Here is an 18,593-nt window from a genome sequence, read left to right as displayed (position 1 = left end):
CCACCACCAAGGGCAACTAGGGATGGGCAGTAAATGCTGGCTTAGACGATGGCGCCCACAGCCCATAAATGAATTGTAAAAAATGTAGAACCAACAAGTGTCTTTAGAAAATCTGACTCAAAATGGGAGAGTTAAAGAAATCATGCTCAAGGGCTGTAGATAAGAAAGCTGAGTTGTACATATGTTACATTTGAGTTTTGTTAGTTGCATTCGTTTATTTCAGTGTGATTTAGTTCATGAAGGAAACAAATTATTGCTCATCCAGTTTTTAAAAAACATTCCTCTTCTCCCCCAGCCCAGATGTGGTGAGGCCAGTTGTAGGGTCCCAGCTGAAATGGTTAACTCCCTGGAATTTTCTTTGTGTGTCAGCTTCTTGCGAATGAAACTTGCTGAGGCATGGGAGAAGGCACCTCGGTATGGGGAAATAGATCAATGTTATGTTCTGTCCCCTGAATCTCACCAGCCAACTGAAACATTGCTTCCTCTGGGTCACAGAGCACTGCAGTGTTGCAATAGTCCAGGGAGTGCTAACACTTCGGCTCCTGCTGATAATTGAGACGGAGTAGGACCAGAGGCCCACTCTGCTGAACTGATCGTGGCTTTAACTCCATTTTCCTGCCTGACCCCCTGATCCCTTGTAGATCAAAAACCTAACTCGGCCGTGAATATATTCAATGGACTGACCTCCACTGCTCTCTGGGGAAGAGAATTCCAGGGTTCTCCAGCCTATCTTTGTAACATCAATAAATGTGGCTACAATATATACAGCCCCTTCATCAAAATTACTAACATAAGCTGTAAATAACTGATCTCAGTGGCACTCCGCTAGTTACAGTTTGCTAACCTGAAAATGACCCATTTGATCACAACTGTTTTCTGTTAATTAGTAAATAACGATGACTTTGTTTCAAATAATTGCTGATTTTAGTTAACCATGACTTTTAATCATTTAAGCCCTGATCTTTCAAATTTTTCAAGTGGTAGTCTTGACTTTTTCAGTTGCACACCAACACTGACCATTATTGCTGTTAGTAAGTTGGTATGCTTTGATTGAAGCTTTATCTTATTTGCATTTTCGCTTTTATAGTTAGTTATCCAGTTCTCTTTGTTTTTATCTCTTGGTTGCCTTCTTTCTGTGCATTAAAAGTGCTATCTGAATATAAGTTGTTGGTGTAAGTACAGTACTTGGCTGGTCAGTATTTCAGTCCCACTTACTGTGTTTGTTTCCTTTCTCTTAATACCTTTGCCTAAAACCATACTTTCGGCCTTGTCTAGAAAGCTCTATTTTCCCGATGCTCCAAAATGCTTCTGTGGGACATGGAATTTGAGATTTTCACTACCTATCACGTGGAAAAATTGATGTCCGCTTTGTTCTTATTTCACCCTGGCCAGCTGAAATAATTTATTTGTATCTACCCTACTGATTCCATTTAACATTTTACACACTTTGGTCTGATCAGCCCTCTCTCTCTCCCGCACCAGAGGGAATCCTCCATCTCCTACATCCAATTCCACCAGATGTTAAGCCGTGTCAATGTATGTTTCCCTCTGCTTCTTTCTGCAGCTCCAGTTCTCTCCTGTGAAACTAGCCGAGCTTCACAGTGACCTGAAAATCCAGGAGAAGGACGAGCTGAACTGGAAAAAGTTGAAAGCTGACGGGCTCGATGAGGACGGCGAGAAGGAAGCCAAGCTGCGGCGTAACTTCAATGGTAAACCCTTAGTGTCTTCTAAACTCTGAAGCGGGTCTGTAATTACTGGATTTCCTGACAGACACAGAGAGAGGCACGCAAACAGAGAAAAAGAAACACTTGCATTGATAGAATGACTTTCCTGACCTCCGGAAATCCAGAGAGCTTCAGAACCAGTGAAATATCTTTTGAAGCCTGGTCATGTAGGAAACGGGTCAACCATTTTGTGCATAGTAAGCTGCCAAAGTGTGAATAATGATTTTATTGTCTGATTTGGTGATATTGATGTGAGGAATAATTATTGGCCAGGACACGGGGGATAACCCCTCTGCTTTTCAAACTACAATGGAATCTTTTACATGCACCTGACAGGGCAGACATGGCCTTGATTTAATGTCTCTGACCCTGCAGAACTTCTTAGTACTGCAGTGGAGTGTCAGTTCTTTGATTTTTGTGCTCACATCCTGGACTTAAAGCCACAACCTTCCGACTCTGTTACCAACTGAGCTATGGTTGACAGTTATAAGATAAAGCAACTTTAGCCAGTAAACTTCACTATTTTTGTTTTCGATTCAGTAATTCTCACCAAGTACAGACTTGATGGAAGAAAGGATGCTGCTGCTATGGACACAAATTATCTGAGAGATTCGATGGACTCTGAAAATGATGTGTTTGATGATCCAAAACTGGAGAAATTGTGGAATAAGGTTGGTGGTTGCCTTATTTTGGCTCTGATTCAAAAGACACGGTCCCCTAAATTAATCAAAGCAACCAGAAACAAGTTATCACTCCTCTAAAGGAGGTTTGTACACAGCCTCGAAGAAATCTAGCATTAGATCTCACTACCCTTGTGCTTCCAACACAATGAATTAGCTTTGTGCCATGCAGTGATTTATGTGAGCTGGACATCTTTGTGATGAGGGCACATATTGCCCATTACAAAAATTAGGAGTTCAGGGCTAGATGTTAAGAGCCCTGTTGATGTTAAATGCGAGGGTATTCCAAGACCCAGAAGGGTAACTTGGAACTCCAGTGCTTAGTGGTGTATATTTTCAATTTGGTATAATGTGAGGAAAGATATGCAAGCCAGTGAGGAACAGTCCAGTCATGTTATTAGTAAATAATATTTATTAACTTAAAGGAAATACACAATAACAACAGTACACTTAACAAGAATAATGGCTAGTTATATACACACACTATTTTATGACGTTAACCCCGTTCCCAGCTACCTATGTTCCTAACCTTCGAGAAAAGCCCCTTTCCCAAACAACATACAATATCATATAACTCTTGAGATACATCCAGCGTATAAAACCTTTCTTAATTCAACGTGGTGTTTCTGAGTTCTTAAAACTGCAGCTTTTGGCTCCAACTTGGTTTCAGGAGACACACTACCTTTCCAGCTGGGTGTGGCGATGGTTGCGGGTGCTCACCGGCTGTACTGGATACCCTGCTATGGGTTTACTGCTTGCCTCCTTTGATGTTACCCTACCTAGATTATCATTATCATAGAATTTACAGTGCAGAAGGAGGCCATTTGGCCCGTCGAGTCTGCACCGGCTCTTGGAAAGAGCACCCTACCCAAGGTCAACACCTCCACCCTAACCCCATAACCCAGTAACCCCACCCAATACTACGGGCAATTTTGGACACTAAGAGCAATTTATCACGGCCAATCCACCTAACCTGCACATCTTTGGACTGTGGGAAGAAACCGGAGCACCCGGAGGAAACCGACGCACACACGGGGAGGATGTGCAGACTCCGCACAGACAGGGACCCAAGCCGGAATCGAACCTGGGACCCTAGAGCTGTGAAGCAATTGTGCTATCCACAATGCTACCGTGCTGCCCTATTCTGGTCCAAGATAACCCCTTGGACCAGACTTTTGTCATATAGGTGATAATTGTATTCTTCTCTCTCCACTTTGAACTCGCCTCGTCTACAGTTCTTCCACTTATTTCAATACATCGTTGTTAATCCCCAGGTTACTTAGGTAAACACTTGTTTTCCTGCTGCTCCGCTAATTCACATATCAAAAACACCCCTTCAAACGGTTGCACTCTTATAAATTCCATTCTTCACATCATTTTATCCATATTTTATTTTTAATCTATATCTTGCTCCGTTCTTGAATCTCCCTTTTACTCCAATATCTTGACCCCGGTGTGTTCTCCTGGACTAGTTTCAATCACCTAGATGAGTCCAAGAGGAATTCGCCAGATTGTTTTCCCCAAAATTGCCTGGGTTTTTATCTTGTTTGACCATGTCAAGGGGAGAGTAGTTGAGTTTCGAAACAAGTCAGTGAGATTGTATCTTCCAATGACATTAGGTCAAACAATCACATAGTTTATTGAACGGAAAGCCTTCAATTTAAATGTAACAATTCCAGTCAATTAGACAAGCTGCATTTTTGTTAACCTCCTTTATCTCTGCCTCAGAAACATTGACCTTGTTCAGCTCCACCCTCTTCTTGCCAACCAGCCTAGCCTAAATCACGCAAGTTTAACAATTCAACACCGACACAACACAACTTTTTTATATCATAGAATCATACTGCACAGAAGGAGACCATTCAGCCCAGCTTACCTGTGCTGGCTCAATTCAGTCCCATACGCCTGCAAATTAGTTTCATGCAAACACACGTGCAATTGCCTTTTGAGCATTCTTATGGGATCCAAATCCACAAACTCTTTCAGATAGAACTCTTCAGATCTTAACAGCCTCATTTCCCCGCACACCTTTTGTTCATTTTCTTGCCTCCTCACCCTTGACCCGGTCAAACTATCTCTTCTGTCATTCAATCTCTCCTGTCTTCGAGACAATCACTTCACTTGTCCGATCTACCCCTTGTTCAAAAGCATAAAGTGGAGTTGAAACCACAGTCGGATCATCCATTAGCTCATTGAATGGTGGAGCAGGCTCGAGGGGCTGAGTGGCCTCCTCCTACTTCTAATTCGTATATGCGTAAAACATCCTGCATCTCTAACTTTTCCCAGTTCTGATGAAAGATTATAGATTATAAAATTTACAGTGCAGAAGGAGGCCATTCAGCCCATCGAGTCTGCACCGGCTCTTGGAAAGAGCACCCTACCCAAGACCACACCTCCACTCTATCCCCATAACCCAGTAACCCCACCCAACACGAAGGGCAATTTTGGACACTAAGGGCAATTTAGCATGGCTAATCCACCTAACCTGCATATCTTTGGACTGAGAGAGGTAACCCACGCACACACGAATAGAACGTGCAGACTCCGCACAGACAGTGACCCAAGCCAGGAATCGAACCTAGGACTCTGGAGCTGTGAAGCTATTGTGCTAACCACTATGCTACCGTGCTGCCCGGTAGCTCAAGGAAGACAATTAGAGATCCAACCTCTCAAATTTTTCATGACTTGAAACTTAATCACACTCAGCTACTGCCTGAAGGAGCCGCCAGGAGTTGGTACATGTAGGAAGGATACTAGAATAACCCTGATTGGAAATACCAGAACAGTAGGGCACATAGATTTGTATAGGAACAAGATTTAATATAACCAATGGGCAGTGGGGGAAAAGAGATCATAGATGTGTAACATTAACTCTTTCTTTCTCCATGGATGCTGTCTGATCTTCTGAGCTTTAAATATTTTTCTGTTTTATTTTCAGGCTCCCAGTTATTCTTTTACCTAATATTTTTAAATTATTAGCACTGGTACTCATCCACTTATTCTTGTACGCAATGCCCCTGTTAATAAAACCTAGGATACCATATGCTTTATTCACTGCTCTCCATAGATTCCATAGACTTTACAGTGCAGAAGGAGGTCATTCGGCCCATCGAGTCTGCACCGGCCCTTGGAAAGAGCACCCTATTTAACCCCACACTTCCACTGTATCCCAGTAACCCCACCTAACCTTTTTTTTTTTGGACACTAAGAGCAATTTGGCATGGCCAATGCACCTAACTTGCACATCTTTGGATTGTGGGGGGGGAACCGCAGCACCGGGAGGAAACCCACGCAGACACGGGGAGGACGTGCAGACTCCCACTGTGCTGCCGTGCTGTCCTTAAACCTCCGAACCTGCCCTGCCATCTTCAGTCACTTATGTTCATATACACCAAGGTCCCCCTCTTCCTGTCTATTCATGCGAGTTTCTTCCTTTATTTCATTCTATCTCTCCACATTATTTCTACCAAAATGAATCACCACACACTGGGAGGAAACCGGTGCACCCGGAGGAAACCCACGCAGACACCGGCAGAACGTACATACCCATCACAGACAGTGGCCCAAGCTGGGAATCGAACCTGGGACCCTGGAGCTGTGAAACAACTGTGCTAACCACTATGCTACCCTGCTGCCCTGGAGGTTTATCATCCTGATAAACCCTCTATACCCTCCAATGTTGTCACATCCAACCTAAGGGGTGGTATAGGCAGCACAGTGGTTAGCACAGTTGCTTCACAGCTCCAGGGTCCCAGGTTCGATTCCCGGCTTGGGTCACTGTCTTTGCGGAGTTTGCACTTTCTCCCCGTGTCTGCATGGGTTTCCTCCGGGTGCTCCGGTTTCCTCCTCAAAGTCCAAAGATGTGCAGGTTAGGTTAGGTGGATTGGCCATGATAAGTTGCCCTTAGTGTCCAAAATTGCCCTTAGTGTTGGGTGGGGTTACTGGGTTATGGGGATAGGGTGGAGGTGTTGATCTTGGGTAGGGTGCTCTTTCCAAGAGCCGGTGCAGACCCGATGGGCCGAATGGCCTCCTTCTGCACTGTAAATTCTATGATAATCTTTCCAAGGGCCAGTGCAGACCCGATGGGCCGAATGACCACCTGCACTGTAAATTCTATGAATACAGAGTTAGTAATGGTGATTTTGGGTTTTTTCTTTACTTTCACCAGCTGTTTGTCAAATTGAGGATTATTTTTACCACTGAAACAGATTTTAATTTCTCCCTGATAGTTGTGAATAGGCTATGGCAGGAAGGGTGTTAGTGCTTCATTTACGTGGACTTAGGAAAACTGATGGAGAAAGGTTTCCAATGACTTGTAGCTGATGTTACAATCTTCTCACACGAATATGGAAATTTTGAAGATAAATTCCAAGTACATGTTGTACCCAATTTTAACCAATGGCACCTTTAACCTGAAACTTCCTGATAGGCGACAACATCTGGGAAATTTAACAATGATGAGGTCGGAAAACTGCGCCGAGAGTTCCAGCACCACCAGGATAAAATTCAGGAGTATCACATTCTGAGGGAGACGGTCAGCAGAAATGAAGGTATTGCAGTTAAAACCACTGACTGAATTAGTCCAGAGCAGAATTTGCAGAAAAGCAATTGTTCTCCATTTTGTCGCTCACTAAACGAGTTACCGGGGGCTTCGTCATGGCCCTAAGTTAATTAAAATTTGTTAAATGGACAACCTTTGCAAATTGTAATCACTAAGGGGACACAAAAGGAGCTGCTTTTGAATATCAGATTTACCACTTGGCCCTGAGGAAGTGGTGGAGGAATTTTCAGGAATATTTATAATAATCTTAATTGTCACAATGTAGGCTTACATTAACACTGCAATGAAGTTACTGTGAAAAGCCCCTCATCGCTACACTCCAGCGCCTGTTCGGGTACACAGTGGGAGAATTCAGAATGCCCAAATTACCTAATAGCACGTCTTTAGGGACTTGTGGGAGGAAACAGGAGCGCCCAGAGGAAACACACACAGACACGGGGACGTGCAGTCTCTGCACAGACAGTGACCCAAGCCAGGAATCAAACCCGGGTCCCTGGCACTGTGAAGCCACAGTGCTAATCACTATGCTACCGTACTACCCTTATTGACCTTGGGGTTTTTGCCTGTCCATGAGCAGCTTATGCGGCTTCAGGAGGAGGAAATAGGGAACTGTCTCGTCAAGATTCTCCCAACTGCCATGTGTGGGGGACTTGATGGGTCAGCAGGCCATTTCCTGCCCTTCCATTTTGAATATTATGATGTGAGATTTGAAATTCTAAGATTGGAACGGCAGATGTTAAGAGGATCTTAATAGAAATATTAAGAAACACTGAAAATGTTAAATTATGATGCTGGTTCAGTGCAAGATATCTCTTCCGAGTCTGATCTGTAGCGACATATATAAACTCTCTGGTTAGTACCAAATCATTAATGAGAGCTGAGAAAGGGTAGAGGAATGGAATTTGTGTGTTTGACTCCAATATAGAATTAGCGCAGGCCCAATTATGAGGGCTGAATGGTTCTGTACTCTAATATATGATTCTGTACTCTAGTATATAGTTCCCGCATACAGGCAGAATGGTTTTTTTAATGCAGCTTAACTCTTTGCTTTCCTCAGACATTTATCAGAATGTGATCAGCCCATCCGAAGCCTATGTCACGGAAGATTTATTACACTCCAAGCACACGGAGCTGAAGGATAAGCACCGTAATGTTGAAGCAAGTTTTCAGCGTTTGCGCAAACTCATCAACCAAGGTTATGACGAGGACAGTGGTAATGTTCCTTTCCCTTTGATCAAACAGTACATTGTTTCCTTGGTAGATTAGGGCGACTCACCTGAGGAAGGAGCAGTGCTCCGAAAGCTAGTGTTTGAAACAAACCTGTTGGACTTTAACCTGGTGTTGTAATACTTCTTACTGTGCTCACCCCAGTCCAACGCCGGCATCTCAGCGCCTTGGTAGATTTTGGTTGGCGGGGGGGGGGGGGGGGGGGGGGGGGGGAGACGCATCCCTCTCAGGTTGACCCATGGGCGTGAAAATAACATAAGAAGAAGGACAATCATTAGCTTGAAGTAAAATGAAAGATATTTGAAGTATCTTAATCCATTGAATCCATAACAGAACTGAGGAATGTGAGCATCAAGCAAGAAAGTGGAGCTGCGATCATCTTAAGTGGCTGAGCAGGCTTGAGTGGCCATATAGCCCACTCCTTCTCCTTGTGTTCTTAAATGTCTGCAGTGCTTCAGCAGTGATGCTGGTTGGATTTTATTTTAAGTATGCAGGTGCTTGGAGATGTAGCAACCATTCCCTCTCCAACAAACAACAGTGAGATCGTTGGTCATTTAATTGGTCAAATTTTCAGAATCCTCTTGACCATTTTTTCACCAAGAATTGTACATGTTGGTTATTACAAAGCAGCTCAATTCTCGTTCGTGAATTGGGAGGGGGTGCAGAGTAGTAAGGGTGTGGAATGCACTGCCTGTAACAGTAGTGGACTCGCCAACACTAAGGGCATTCAAATGGTCATTGGATAGACATATGGACGATAAGGGAATAGTGTAGATGGGCTTTAGAGTGGTTTCACAGGTCGGCGCAACATCGAGGGCCGAAGGGCCTGTACTGCGCTGTAAGTTCTATGTTCTATTGTACAACAGGCTACTTAATTGCAAGCTAACTGCCCTTGAACTAACTCGCATTGTTCTTCAGAAATTATGGGCTCACACTGCTATTCTCGATTTTGGGGTCTATGACAGCTTTGGACTGATTGAGAAAGAGAGATATTCGTGAGTTGCTTTGTCAAACGTCCTCCCCAAAGGTCCACAAAATACAAATCAAAGTTGCTCCTCAAATGAAAAACAGCCTTCATGGCGAGAGGATTCGAGTACAGGAGAAGGGATGTCTTGATGCAGTTAAACAGGGCCTTGGTGAGACCACACCTGGAATATTGAGTGAAGTTTTGGTCTCCTTATCTGAGGAAGGATGTTCTAGCTATGGACGGAGTGCAGCGAAGGTTTACCAGGCTGATTCCTGGGATGACGGGACTGACATGTGAGAAGTGGATTGACCATGCTAAATTGCCCTTGGGGATAGGGTGGATATGTGGGCTTGATTGGGTTCTCTTTGTAAGGGCCGGTGCAGACTCGATGGGCCGAATGGCCTCCTTCTGCACTGTAAATTCTATGAGATTGAGACAGTTTGGATAATATATGCTGGTGTTTAGAAGAATGAGGGGGGCTCTCGTAGCACCCTATAAAATTCTAACAGGACTAGATGGGAAGGATGTTCCCGATGGTGGGGGAGTCCAGGACCAGGGGTCACAGTCTTAAGGGTAGAATGTAAACCATTTACGACAGAGATGAGGAGAAATTTCTTCACCCAGAGAGTGGTCGACCTGTGGAATTCGCTTCCACAGAAAAACGTTGATACCAAAATATTGTATGTTTTCAAGAGGCAGTTAGATGGGCGAAGGGGATCAAAGGACTATGGGATGAAGGTGGGATTAGGCTATTGAGTTGGATGATCAGCCATGATCATAATGAATGGCAGAGCAGGCTTGAAGGGCCGAATGGACTCCTGCTCTTATTTTCTATGTAAAAGAGAATTAGATGATTAAGTGGGACACGGGTGAGTTTCTCTTGCAGAGAGCTGGCACTGACGCGATGGGCCGAATGGCCTCTTTCTGAGCCGTAACCATTCTCTGATTCTAAGGCAACACACAAAAGTAAATATCTTCAACAGCTGAAATATCTGACATCCTCTCTGGGGATGAACATCGGGCATTTAGAATGCTGATTACAAATCTCTGGGAGATAACCTTTCCAAGCTGAATCTGACCTTCCATCAATAGCATAAATAAAAAAATTAATCCCTTTCAGCTCTTTTAAGAAAAAAAGCCAAACTGTCGTCACCAAAGTTCGTCTCCTTAAATGAGCACTCATCGCCCGAGTTGAAAACTTCTGAATTGAAGTCCCACTCCTGGGCTTAAGCATAAAAATTAAGGCTGACACTCCAGTGCAGTGTTGCAGGAGTACTGCACTGTTGGAGGTGCCATCTTTCGGTTGAGAAATAATGTAAAAGGTCTCATAGGACTATTTCTGAAGAAAAGCAAGGGTTAGGGTTTCCATTGAAAACAAACTGTTTTCTATGGAAAAGATGCTAATGATGTAACTGGACCAAACTTAACCAAGCAGTAAGACTGGAGGGTCCTAATGGAATGCATTGGTTTTACATCTGCTTCATTTATGTCGAATATCTCTCCCGTACTAGTGTTTTACTCCAAGGTGCTGACCGAAATTGCAAGTCAAACCAGCTATCTGGTGTTCGCTTCGAAAGCCAGGATTTGATCAACTGGCAATCAGCTGCCAGTCTGCAAGATCTATTTGAATTGACCACAGAAGTATTCTGTTTGCATTTTATCATATTATTGCTAAACCATCGTGAGCCAACTGCTTGTGATTCTACCACTGATTTCAGTCCAAAAGGGCTAAACAGCTCTGTTACATATGTACTGTATAAGGATTCAACAAGATTGGTACAGAGAAACTATTTCTATCTATTCATCTGAGAATCCAGGCAAGGGGGCTACTGAGCAGGAAAAGGACAGACTAGGATTCCTTTAGGTTCTGTGCATCTTATTTTATGAATTTTAAGACATGACGATTTACCAGGATGTTACCAGGGAGGAGATATTTCCGATACGAGGAGAGGTTGGAAAAACCTGTCCTTCTTGGAACAGAGAAAGCGATGAGAAGTTTTGATAAGAACAGTTTTTCCGCTCTCTACTTTTTCTGATGAGTGGGTCGATAACCAGAGGTCATCATTTTGAAATCACTGGTCAAAGATCTAGAGGGGTGATGGAGTATATTTTCACTCACTTGTTGCAATCTGGAACACTGTCCCTGAAAATAAGATGGGAGTGGATTCCATAAATGGTTTCAAAAGGAGTTGCACAGATACCCAAAGGTGAGGAACTTAACAGGACCAGGGACCCGAATGTGCTGACCGCCACGGCACGATTGCTCTTGCTAAGCGCCAGCACAGTCGCAATGGGCCAAATGGTCGTCTCCTATGCTGCAGGTTTCCATGATTTCAAGATGAATTCAAAATCTCGTGGCAAGTTTTATTATTTTCAATTTCGCAGGGTGTTTGTGTCCTGCATTCGTGAAAAACCTAGTGAAGTTATAAGAACAAAAAGTAGTGAAAATACCCAGCATGCCTGTCAGCATCTGAAAGGGGGAAAGCCAATGAAGGTTTTGGATAAAGAACCTGCCTGTGATGCTGTCTGGCCTCTTGTGCGTTTCTAGTACTTTCACTTTCCTTTTTATCAGTAGAAAAGAACAAGTGTTTTCTTTGTTGTGTTTGAGTGACATTGTTTGAATTTCCTGATCTCATCAGAATTTTCTGAGCCAAGAGTACTTGAACTGTGGGACATGGCAAAGCGGTCGAACTTCACAGCAGATGAACTGGATTCCATTAAGGTAAACCGTCTCTCAGGCTTGTGGGGCTGTACACTCGCTCACTCTCCAACAAACTTTATATACATAAAAGAGATTTCCGCTGACCTCTCTCCACATCCTCTGGGAAATAAACTGAAGTAAAAGTTCGCTGAAGGTGGCACTCTCGTATTACTTTGGTTGCAGTCAAAACTGCTGCCTGTATTCTAAATCTGACCAAGTCCCATTTCACCCATCCGTGTTCACTGATCGTCTCTGGCTCAACTCTCTTTTCAAATCCCTCCATGGCCCCGTCCCTCACCTTCCTTGTAACTTCCTACAGCCTTCCCAGAACTCTGCACTCTTCCAATCCTGGCCTCTTCTGCATCAACAAATTTTTTTTTTTTTTTTTTCCATTGCTCTACCTTTGACGGTCATCCCTTCAGCTGCCTAGACTGTAAGCTCTAAAAATTCTTCCATAAACCTCTCCACTTCTCTCACTTTAAGGCCGTACTTAAAATCTACCTCTTTGTCCAAGCTTTTGGTCATCTGTCCTAATCGCTCATTATGTGGTTCAGAATCAACAACTTTTACTGAGACCTTCCTGTGCAGCATATTGGAATGTTTTAGTACATTAAAGCCGCTGGCATTGTTTTGATGTTGCATGGAGTGGAAATCTAGAGTGGTGACCGACCTGGGTTAAAAGATCTTGGAGTCCATTGGACCTCCTCGGGCCATTTTGAATTCAGTGAGAACAAGATTGGTTTTATTTTACCTGGTCTGGGGCAGCTGAGAGCAAGATACTATCCAGTAATGTTTAGAGCTCTTGAACAAAGCAGTTTTATCGGAGCTGACATAATCACAAGACCATAAGACATAGGAGCGGAAGTAAGGCCATTCGGCCCATCGAGTCCACTCCACCATTCAATCATGGCTGATTTGAACTCCATTTACCCGCTCTCTCTCCATAGCCCTTAATTCCTCAAGAAATCAAGAATTTATCAACTTCTGTCTTAAAGGCACTCAACGTCCCGGCCTCCACCGCCCTCTGTGGCAATGAAGTCCACAGACCCACCACTCTCTGGCTGAAGACATTTCTGCTCATCTCTGTTCTAAAGTGACTCCCTTTTATTCTAAGGCTGTGCCCCCGGGTCCTAGTCTCCCCTGCTAATGGAAACAACTTCCCTACGTCCACCCTATCTAAGCCATTCGTTATCTTGTAAGTTTCTAGTAGATCCCCCCTCAACCTCCTAAACTCCAATGAATATAATCCCAGGATCCTCAGAAGTTCATCGTGTGTTAGGCCTACCATTCCTGGGATCATCCGTGTGAATTTCCGCTGGACCCGCTCCAGTGCCAGTATGTCCTTCCTGAGGTGTGGGGACCAAGGAACATGTTGCTTTCAGTGTAGCTTTTATGTCGGAGACTATGTTGTTTGTTATTTTCCTCTGGGCTAGAACTACTGTATATTTAACCTTCTTACATTTTGTGCTTGTTTTTTTAACCTGGCTAATGGCAGGAGGAACTGAAGCACTTTGAGACAAAGATTGAGAAGCACCAACATTATAAGGAACAGCTGGACTTGTCCCACCAAAAGCTTAAACATGTGGAGACAATTGGGGACAAGGAGCATTTGTCCAGGAACAAAGAAAAATATGCAATGCTAACGGAAAAGACTAAAGAACTTGGGTACAAGGTAAATGAGTGCCCTCTTTCTGTGCCCCTTTTTAAGAGCTTCAGCTCTTTTTTTTGGGGGGGGGGGGGGAAGGGGGGTAATTGTTGTAACTTTTCTTGTTTGCTGTGCTGGGGATAGGAGCCCAATTTGTGCCCAGTAATCTCCCAGAATCAGCAGTGTGATAATGGTCAGATAATCTGTCTTTAATGATGTTGATTGAGGGATACACTATTAGCCCAGACCTGGCCTCAGTTTAATGTCCCATCTGAAGACGGCACGGCGGCACAGTGATTAGCACTGCTGCCTCACAGCACCAGGACCGGGTTCGATTCCGGCCTTGGTGACTGTCTGTGTGGAGTCTGCACGTTCTCCCCGTGTCTGCGTGGGTTTCCTCCGGGTGCTCCCGTTTCCTCCCACAGTCCAAAGATACGCAGGTTAGGTGGATTGGCCATGCCAAATTGCACCTTAGTGTCTCAACAGTTACATGACGTTACAGGGGGGTGGGCCTAGGTAGGGTACTCTTTCAGATGGGTGATGCAGACTCAATGAGGGAATGGCCGCCCTCTCATTGTAAGTTATCTATGATTCTATGAAGGACGAGACATAATGACAGAACTCTTTTTGAATTCTACCTTTGTTTGATCAAACTCGTCTTTTGTTAGACTTTTGGCAAGCTTGATGTTTAACAGCTGAACCTAGTGGAAGTTGTATTTATTATAGGGGAAAGGGAGGAAGAAGTAGTACATACTTGTGACATTAGCGTTTAGCACTTTAACAATAGCTTTTCTGTGCTGTTGAGCAACTGAAACCACTTCCCTATTTTGTGCTGCAATTTGATCTCAATGACGTGTGACACTGACATCATGTGGTTACAAATGGGCACTGGTCACTTTCTAGTACCTTTTTTGGGGGTAGTGATGACATAACCTCATGGTTGAAATAGTTTGCTTGGATGCTATGCCACAGCATTCACATAAAGAATGGTTGCTGTCTGCGAAGCTGGACCTCAGCAATTGTAAATCCCTCTAGAGGTAGTCATGTGATCACAAAACTGCAGTGATTTTGTTTTAAGGAGCTCCTGTTAATCTGTACACATCTTGTTTCAGGTAAAGAAGCACATGCAAGATCTTCTGGCTAGACTCTCAAAGGGAGGGCTCAATCACAATGAACTATGACTCCGCTCCTGCCCAAAACTTGAACCTGCTGTATTCCTGTAGCTGGAACATGTACCAAATCAAAATGCATACTAATCATGAGTCATCAGGTTTGAAGGACACTTCCAAACATAAGTTCGCTTCTGTACTGGTTCATTCTTTTGAACAAATCATTAGAGGCAGCAGGAGTGGAACATACTGCTGCTTATGCTGAACCATACAGTTAACGAAGGTCCCTCTTTACATAATCGAATTGGTTTGAATAGAGTTGATCAAGCACTGTACCAACTCTGTGTAGTCAGCATGTTTGGTCAATTAAATTCCAAAGTTTCTGTATATTGGTATTTGTAATGTTGCCACCTGACCACTATATTGGTTATGCATCTATAGACTGGGTCTGTGTCAACCTATGATAGACCAGCAAGTTTGTTTTGCTCAACTTGATACATCACCAAAAGTGAATGTGACAGACTATGCAGAAGTCATACAGAAGATGATGTCGCCTGCCCTAAAGTGCAAAGTGTCCAATACAATCAGGACCAACACTCTACTGCAGTACCAAGGTAGATGGCATGTTAAACTGGGCCGCCCTTGGGTGGATGTAAAAGTTCCCATCACACTATTCAAAGAGGAGCTCTCCCCAGGTGTCCTGGTCACTATTTAACCCTTAACCAACATTATTAACACAATATATTATCTGGACGTTATCTCTTTTATGGGAGCTTGCTGTGCCTAAATTGGCTACCAGATTTCAACAGCTGCTGCACTTTAAAGTATTTCATTGGACATCCTGAAGCTGAAAGGTGCCATATAAATGTAAGTCCATTTGTTTAGTGCATTTTACTGCATAAATGCCACCACTGGGGCAACTTAATGCCTAAATAATGATAGCTGTGACAATGAAATGGACTTTTGCAATCACTTCCCTCAATCACCACTTTCCTCCATACAAATCACTTGATGCATTTGTACCAGACTACTATCCACCATGTTGCAAATCTCCAAAGAATTGAAGTGCAGGCATCAGGTAGAATATCTACCTATTTTACCAGGCTAAGTATCACAAGTTAGTCCCTCCCTCCTTTTTAGACCTTATTTGTTGCACTCACCAGAGTAAGCAGAATCACTTTGTTGGTTCCTGAATTCTATCTCTCCATTGTCTTCCCTTCTGCCAAACAAACAAGCTCAATTTGCTTAGTTCAGTCAGCATGAGTTCCTGCCTTCTACATGGTGAGCAATAGACAGTATTTTCTCTGCTTCAGGTGCAAGAGCGAGTACCTCTCTCTCACAGATTGGCTTGTCTCTGTCAGGTTCAGTGATATCTTAGAAAGCCCTGTAAATCAATATTCCAATGGTTTTCTATTGACTTTTTCCCCCTAAAGCACACCCCTAGGCAATGTGAATCACATGGGCTGTGCATCCAGGTAGCAATCCCTTTGAACCTGTTCTTTCATTGAATTGGATCATGGCTGATATGTGTCTTTGATCTATTTATTTAGTTCCATAACCCTTAATTCTCTTGCCTAATAACTTCTCTCAATCCAGGGGTATTGTGTGCAGTTTTGGTGTCCTTATCTTATGAAGGATGGTCTTGCTATGGAGGGGGTGCAGCGAAGGTTTACCAGGCTGATTCCTGGGATGGCGGGATTGTCATATAAGTAGACTAAATTGGTTAGGATTATATTCATTGGAGTTAAGAGTGATAGGGGATCTCATAGAAACTTACAAAATTCTAACAGGGTTATACTGGGTAGATTCAGAAAGAATGTTCCTGATGGTAGAGGAGTCCAGAACTAGGGGTCATAGTTTGAGGATAAGGGGTAAACCTTTTAGGACTGAGGTGAGGAGAAATCTCTTCACCCAGAGAGTGGTGAATCTGTGGAATTCACTACCACAGGATGTAGCTGAGGCCAAAATATGTCAAGAAGGAATTAGATATAGCTCTTGAGGCGAAAGGGGGAATCAAGGGATATGGGGGATGGATCGGGATATTGAACTTGATGATCGGCCATGATCATAACGAATGGTGGAACAGGTTCGAAGGGCCGAATAGCCTCCTCCTGCTTCCATTTTCTATGTTTCTATCCTTCCACTGTCTCAGTGCTGTCAGTGAACTGCAGTTTCTTTTGGTTAAAGATGAAGACGACTGATGTCCCTTCCTGCAAACCTGGTACCTTTGCCACCCCCTTCCTTCTCCACCAGCGCAGCCTGGCACCAAGCTGCTGGCATCGAATCCTCTCTTTCACTTGGTGGGGAAGGTTGGGGGATTAGCCCTAGATCCCTCACAGGATTCTAAAGGAGGCAGGGTGCAGACTACAGAACAGGCCAAGTACAATCTGTTCCCAAATTTCTTCTTTGCTTTCAGAAGATGCAAACATGCGAGAAAACCAGAGCAAAAAGGGTGAAAATAAAATAAGCTTGAGGTGGGCCGAGTGGTGGGGAAACTCCCACTTCAGTACTTGTGGTGTAAAGGCACTGTCATAATGCCTGCATGACATCAGATATGACCCTGTGCTGGACCTTGGCTTCATTTCCCAGCCTTCCCTCAGGGTCCAAGGACATCATCTCTTTGTCCTCTACTATAAGGGCTAGAAATATGCTGGATTGGAAAGAATATATTGCGGCAATTCTGCAAGACAGCACCATTGCAGACATTGCCATAGTTGGATGCACACCTAAAAACAAAAGGATTTGGGCATGTAGAAGCGACGGTGTGTTGGGGCAGGTTACATCCCAGGAGATCGAAGTGATCATTGACGAAGACAGAAAGTCGATCCTCCAAAACGGGATTACCATCGGTGGGAAGAAGTATTCTATCATCCGCGACAACATGCTGCTGGAGAAGAATCCCTCGATGGATATCAGGACACTGGGCGATGAAGGAAAGAGCATCTGTATCGGGAGGTCTTCCAGAGTTTTGATGTTTCTGATGGGGCAGAAGGGAGTTCATGGAGGAGTTGTGAACAAAAAGATGCATGACTTGGTGGATTCCCTAAACAGAAATGGCAACATCTAATTTACCCATGAGTGAAATAAAGCTGGTAAAACACTTTCTCTTGGTGCCTGTTTTTATTTTACTATTGAGGTTTATTATAAATTCATTCTTACGGCATGTTGGTGTCGCTGGCTAGGCCATCATTTATTGCCCATCCCTAATTGCCCTTGAGGAGGTGGTGGTCAGTTGCCACCTTGAACTATTGTAGTCCATGTGTAGTAGGTACACCCACTGTGCTATTAGGGAGGAAGCTCAGGATTTTTCCCATTGACAGTGAAGGAACGGTAATATATTTCCAAGTCTGGATGGTGAGTGACTTGGAGGACAGTGTCCAGGTGGTGGGGTTCCCAGGTGTCTACTGCCTTTGTCCTTCTAGATGGTCGTGGTTGTGCTGCTGATTAGTTCCTGCAGTGCATCTTGTAGATGGCACACACGGCTGCTACTGTGCATCGGTGGAGGGAGTCAATGTTTGTGGACGGGGTGCCAGTCAAGTGGGCTGCTTTGTCCTGGATGGTGTTGAGCCTCTTGATGTAATTGGAGCTCTCCTCACTTAGGCAAGTAGGGAGCATTCCATCATACTTGACTTGTGCCTTGTAGGTGGTGGACAGGCTTTGGGGAGTCAGGAGGTGGGTTAGTCACTGCAGGATTCCTAGCCTCTGACCTGCCCTTATAGCATTTATATGGCTAGTCCAGTTCCGTTTCTGGTCAATGCTAACCCGCCAGGATGTTGATAGTGGGAGATTCGGTGACAGCAATGTCATTGTTTGATTCACTCTTATTGGAGATGGTCATTGCTGGGCACTTCTGTGGCGTGAATTTTACCTGCCACTTGTCAACACCAGTCTGGATATTGTCCAGGTCTTGCTGCATTTGCATGTGGACTGCTTCAACGTCTGAGGAGTCGCGAATGGTGGGAGGCCATTCGGCCCTTTG

The 18,593-nt window shown here is 44.1% G+C and overlaps 2 protein-coding genes across 3 annotated transcripts in view; both read left to right on the top strand.

Moving 5' to 3' along the window:
* Positions 1 to 15,001, top strand: part of lrpap1 (low density lipoprotein receptor-related protein associated protein 1) — a 29,802-nt gene extending 14,801 nt beyond the window's left edge. The window contains exons 2-8 of one of the 2 annotated variants that reach the window (XM_072515724.1): positions 1,565 to 1,709; positions 2,265 to 2,395; positions 6,834 to 6,954; positions 8,023 to 8,160; positions 11,799 to 11,881; positions 13,356 to 13,532; positions 14,618 to 15,001. In XM_072515724.1, the coding sequence (XP_072371825.1) occupies positions 1,565 to 1,709; positions 2,265 to 2,395; positions 6,834 to 6,954; positions 8,023 to 8,160; positions 11,799 to 11,881; positions 13,356 to 13,532; positions 14,618 to 14,686 (864 nt within the window). In that variant the 3' untranslated portion in view covers positions 14,687 to 15,001. Of the gene's footprint in view, positions 1 to 1,564; positions 1,710 to 2,264; positions 2,396 to 6,833; positions 6,955 to 8,022; positions 8,179 to 11,798; positions 11,882 to 13,355; positions 13,533 to 14,617 lie in introns of both variants that reach the window. The other variant, XM_072515723.1, reaches the window with a different exon arrangement.
* A 2,260-nt stretch (positions 15,002 to 17,261) lies between these two features.
* Positions 17,262 to 17,681, top strand: LOC140429959 (profilin-3-like). The gene has a single exon (XM_072517549.1). It carries the CDS (start codon positions 17,262 to 17,264, stop codon positions 17,679 to 17,681), a length of 420 nt encoding a protein of 139 aa, XP_072373650.1.
* The last annotated feature ends 912 nt before the right edge of the window (positions 17,682 to 18,593 follow it).

Source organism: Scyliorhinus torazame, chromosome 9 (genome assembly GCF_047496885.1).
Source record: "Scyliorhinus torazame isolate Kashiwa2021f chromosome 9, sScyTor2.1, whole genome shotgun sequence".
Taxonomy (NCBI): Eukaryota; Metazoa; Chordata; class Chondrichthyes; order Carcharhiniformes; family Scyliorhinidae; genus Scyliorhinus; species Scyliorhinus torazame.
This window is presented reverse-complemented; position numbering and strand designations above follow the sequence as displayed.

Bases quoted from the DNA above. Each gene is read 5' to 3' on its own strand.
- LOC140429959 (XM_072517549.1), top strand. From the start codon at position 17,262: ATGCTGGATTGGAAAGAATATATTGCGGCAATTCTGCAAGACAGCACC.